Here is a 4,874-nt window from a genome sequence, read left to right as displayed (position 1 = left end):
TTAATCTTTACACACCAAGGAAACTTTGACTATTTCCAGGTTACATCTTTTTTTAAATGTACTTTATGCTCATTGTAACTAGTAAGATTTTAAGGCATACTATTAAACCTTTAAAAAATCAAGTACTGACAAAAATGTATTCATATACTGTTATGCAAAAATGCTTTCAAAATCTGTACATTTATCTCTGTTTTTTAAAATAAAGTTGTTCAGTTAAAAATGGCATTCTTATACTACTATGAGAAGTAAAGGCGAAAAGGCAGATGTTTTCAGTAAAGATTAAGTAAACTCTCATTTAATTATATGTGTGCTACCTGACTATTCCATGTTTGCAGAATGGGTCAGTTTTCATGCTGTAATCATTCCCATGATGTCTGATTTTAAGCTAGAAATTGTGATATTATAACTGTCCATTTAGGAAGAAATGTATACAAAAAAAACATAAAATTAGTATAAACCTGCTTCAGCACTCCAAAATATATGAGTCAGTTCACCAGGCATAGATCATAATGCTGAACTGTGCAGGATGGTGAGCCACCAAATATTAATGATAGAGTTCAAACAACTCAAGAATTAACCTTGAACCAGTTAACATAATATGAACCCCACACAGCACTTAAGATGAAACTTACCATTAGTGAGTCCCTGAGGTCAACCCCAGAACCACATCAAACAACCAGACAAAAGCAAAATCCTGTACATAATACCAATATATGTTATTACATTATATAAAACACATAGAATTATCAACTATATAATAATTATAGGGAATATACTGCTAAATGTTTATAATAAGTGGTGTGAATGTCTCTCAGTTAAAGCAATTGATCCTAGAGACAACTATTTCTAGAGCCTGTTTTATGTCTCTGTTCCTCAGGCTGTAGATGAAAGGGTTCAGCAAGGGTGTGACTATTGCATAAATTACAGAAGCAATTATATCTTTGTTGCTGGAGTTCTGGTATAAAGAGAAAAAGTATTCACCTGCAACTGTCCCATAGTACAAAAACACCACAAGGAGATGAGAACCACAAGTATAAAAGGTTTTAAAGAATCTCTTTGTGGAAGTGCCCTTCAAGGCAGTACGTCCTATGAAAATATAAGAGCCAATGATGGTACTCAGAGGTAGGATGAAAAGTAATCCTCCCTCAGTAAAAATGAAAAGCTTGTTAAGGGAGATGTCTGAGCAGCTCAGCTTCAGGAGGAGAGTGAGGTCACAGAAGAAGTTGGGGATGGCATTACTGGCACAGAAGGAGAGTTGGATTAAGAGGAGGGTGTGCAGTAAGGCATGGACACAGCAGAAGAACCAGGACCCAGCAACTAGGCAAACACAGAACTCCTCCCTCATGACAGTGATGTAGTGCAGTGGATGACAGATGGCCATATACCTGTCATAGGCCATCACTGCAAGAAGAAAATTGTCCAGGCAGCCAAACAAAATAAAAAAATACATCTGAGAGATGCATCCCTTGTAGGAGATGGAATGTTGCTGAGCCTGGATATTCAGCAGCATTCTTGGAACTGTAACAGATGAAAGGGAGATGTCACAGAAGGCCAAATGACTGAGGAAGAAGTACATGGGGGTGTGGAGGTGAGAGTCCAGCCTGATGAGCAGGATGATGAGCAGGTTCCCCAGCACAGTTGTCAGGTACATGGCCAGAAACAGGGTAAAGAAGACATTCTGCTGCTCTGGTCTCATGGGGAGCCCCAGGAGGAAGAATTCAAACATAGTGCTCTGGTTCTCCTTCCTCATTCTTCTCTTGTCTCTCCTGGGAATTAGAAAAATGATGAAATAACAGGAAAAATGGATATGGTATTATTGCAACCGTCTTTTCGTCATGATTCTTCTTTGCTTTAGATGCAAGTAATTAGTCCTGCACATGAAGATGGAAAGTTTTTACACTTTAGTTTCTATTTGCTTTCTACTTAAAAGGAGCATCTATTGGCAATAAACAATTGATATTAAATGCTACTTCCTTACCTGAACTACAATAATAAAAATCCTGGCATTCATAGGCTATAGAGCATATCATTTGTGTACATTGGTTCATTTTAAATTTATATTTTAGAGGAATTTTGTTGTCTTGAAACAAATATTTATTTCTGTTTATTGTCAAATATTGTTTAGCAATGTTTCATAAAGATATTTTTATGTATGTCATGTGTCATGTTCAGCTTCATATTCCTCCACTTCCACCAATTAATCACTCCTCTAGTCTTCTTAACTCCAGCAATGCTTCTATGATTTTTAGGTATAAATAAATAAATAAATAAATAAATAAATAAATAAATATCTCCTACTCTAACTTCTATGGTAATCTAACCTTTACATTAAAGAAATGACTTTCAAGTAAAACTAAGGTTAGCAACATTTGGCTTAACACATATTTAATTAGCAAAAGTCTTGACCCTACACATACTCTTGTTTAAAAACATGAACAATAGCAGGGATCAACTGGTTCTCTGTGTAAGAGAGTGTGTCTCCATATCAATACTGTCTCAGTACTTTACTCTGAAATAGAAAATGGAAAGTAAGAAACAGACATCCATCATTTACATGGGGTGGTTTGTTTGTTTGTTTTCCAAGCTATTAAGAATTGTTTATTTAATTTCCTTTTTATAACACAACCTAGATTTTTTGGGAAAAATATAAAAAGAAAATTCTATAAAATTTTATTTATGCAATTTTAATATAGTTATATATAAATAAAAAATTCTATGGTAATTATCAATTACTTTTTAGTAATTTAAAACACTTTAAGTCAAAACAGGATTATTAATGTCTTAACTGTTTTGAGTCCTCCCAAATTACCTGTTACCAAAAGTGTTTTGTTTTCAAGGCAACATTGAATTAGCATCAAATACCAATCTCAGTGTTCTGCAAACATTTTCTAATTCATTCTTCACCATAGTCCTAGAAGACATGTTATTATACCCATTTTAACAGTGAGGAAATTTAGTTAGAGCATCTAAGTCATCTGGAGGTAAAAAAAAAAAAAAAAAAAAAAAAAAAAACTAGTCAGTTACATAATTCACACACACACACACATACACACACACACATACGCACACACACGGCAAATCTCACAGAATAAATATATTAACATTTTACAAGCAATAAAATACTGCATTTTGTAAGACATGAGAGAGAGAGAGAGAGAGAGAGAGAGAGAGAGAATATACAGAGTCCATATGCAAAGACAGACACAGACACATCTTGCCCACCAAAAGCTCACAGCTCCCTCTGACCTCTATCAGCCCTTGATTTACTCAGGCACCAGATAACAAACCCTGTCTCTGAGGCTTTGGATTTCATTAAGATCATCAAGAAAAAATAATGACCTCCTGGCATTTCTCTGTCTATCCTTGCTATCTAGATAAATAAGTTGGAGGATACAAAAAGACCTGGACAGAGTACCAGGGCTCCAACTAGGAAAAAGAATCAAACACAATAATTAGCTTCAATTCTTGCCAGTCCTTGGGGAGGAGCTTGCCCAGAGGGCAAGTACCTGAGCAGACACTAAACTCACCCAAGAGTCACCTAACTATGTGTGTCCTCCATATCAAGGATTTTATATTAGTTATTACCCTGCCACTCTCACAAAATACATAATGCAATAAACTTTTATCCAGTTTTGGAGTTCTCAGCCCATGAGCAGTTAGTGGTCTCCATAGTTTCTGATCTGTGATGAAGAAGCATATCATGATGTATGTGCACGGGAGATAAAAGCCTAATTGTGTCATTAACAGAAAGCCCAAAAGGAACCCTTGCTATATACCCTACTTCCTTTTTCTATATTTTAATGGACACATTTTATATACATTTCAAATGTTATCACCTTTTCATGTTTTCCTTCCAAAAACCCTCTATCCCCCCCCCTTCCCCATGCTTCTATGAGGGTGCTCCTCCGTCCACCCACTCACCCTCTCTCCTTCCTGCCCTGACATCCCCCTACACTGGGGCATCAGCCTTAGCAATACCAAGGGCTTCTCTTCCTATCAATGTCCAACAAGGTCATCCTCTGTTACCCATGAAGCTGGAGCCATGTAGACCCCACTTCTTAGAGTTACCTTCACCTTACACCACTGCTACCCTAGGACCAAGCTTTTAACATGAACGTCTAAGTAACTCCAAGCTAAGTATTAGCTAGATCTCAGTCAAATATAGAATCTAATGCCTAGAAATAAATGAAAACTGCTAGGATGACTACACAGATATTCTGGGATACAGATAAAACAGTCCTACTAAAAATGTTCATAGCTATAAGTGTTCGTATTTTTTCAAAATCACAGAGAGCCCGGTGTGATGACTCAGGGGTTACATAACACGAAGCTTGGTGACATGAGTGCAATCTCTGAACATACATGGTAGAAGGAAATAACTTATTCCTCAAAGGCATCCTGTGAACTACTCTACACATACAGATGGGGGAGCAGGGAAGAAGGGAAAGGGAGAGGGAGAAGGAAACATAATAATGTAAAAATAATTTAAAAGATTGTGCTGGATAGATGGCTCAGAGCGTAAAGAGCACTGTCTACTTTTTGAGAAGATCTGTGTTTAATTCTCAGCATCTACATAACAGCTCATAAACCTTTATAAATCTGGTCCAGGGGATACAATGCCTTCTTCTGAATGTTGTGGCCAGTAGGCACATAAGTGGTACACAGGCATACATACAGACAAAACCCTCATTAAATAAAATAATCGCTTCTATTTTTTAATTCAGACTTCAAACAAATAATACAATGACATACCTCAAGGCTCTAGCAAAATAAAAAGCTAAACTAAACCCAAGTATATAACAAAAATATAGTAATTATTGAAGGATAAATTAATAAAGTAGAAACTAAATGCATAATACATGAGCAATCCAGCA

The 4,874-nt window shown here is 36.2% G+C and overlaps 1 protein-coding gene across 1 annotated transcript; it reads right to left on the bottom strand.

Annotated features, from left to right (window-relative positions):
• Positions 1-811: 811 nt before the first annotated feature.
• On the bottom strand, positions 812-1,750 carry LOC308428822 (olfactory receptor 1J4-like; the record flags this gene model as incomplete). Its single annotated transcript, XM_080927389.1, has 1 exon — positions 812-1,750. One exon carries the CDS (start codon positions 1,748-1,750, stop codon positions 812-814), a length of 939 nt encoding a protein of 312 aa, XP_080783515.1.
• Positions 1,751-4,874: the final 3,124 nt, after the last annotated feature.

Source organism: Micromys minutus (genome assembly GCF_963924665.1).
Source record: "Micromys minutus genome assembly, chromosome: 13".
Classification (NCBI taxonomy): domain Eukaryota; kingdom Metazoa; phylum Chordata; class Mammalia; order Rodentia; family Muridae; genus Micromys; species Micromys minutus.
This window is presented reverse-complemented; position numbering and strand designations above follow the sequence as displayed.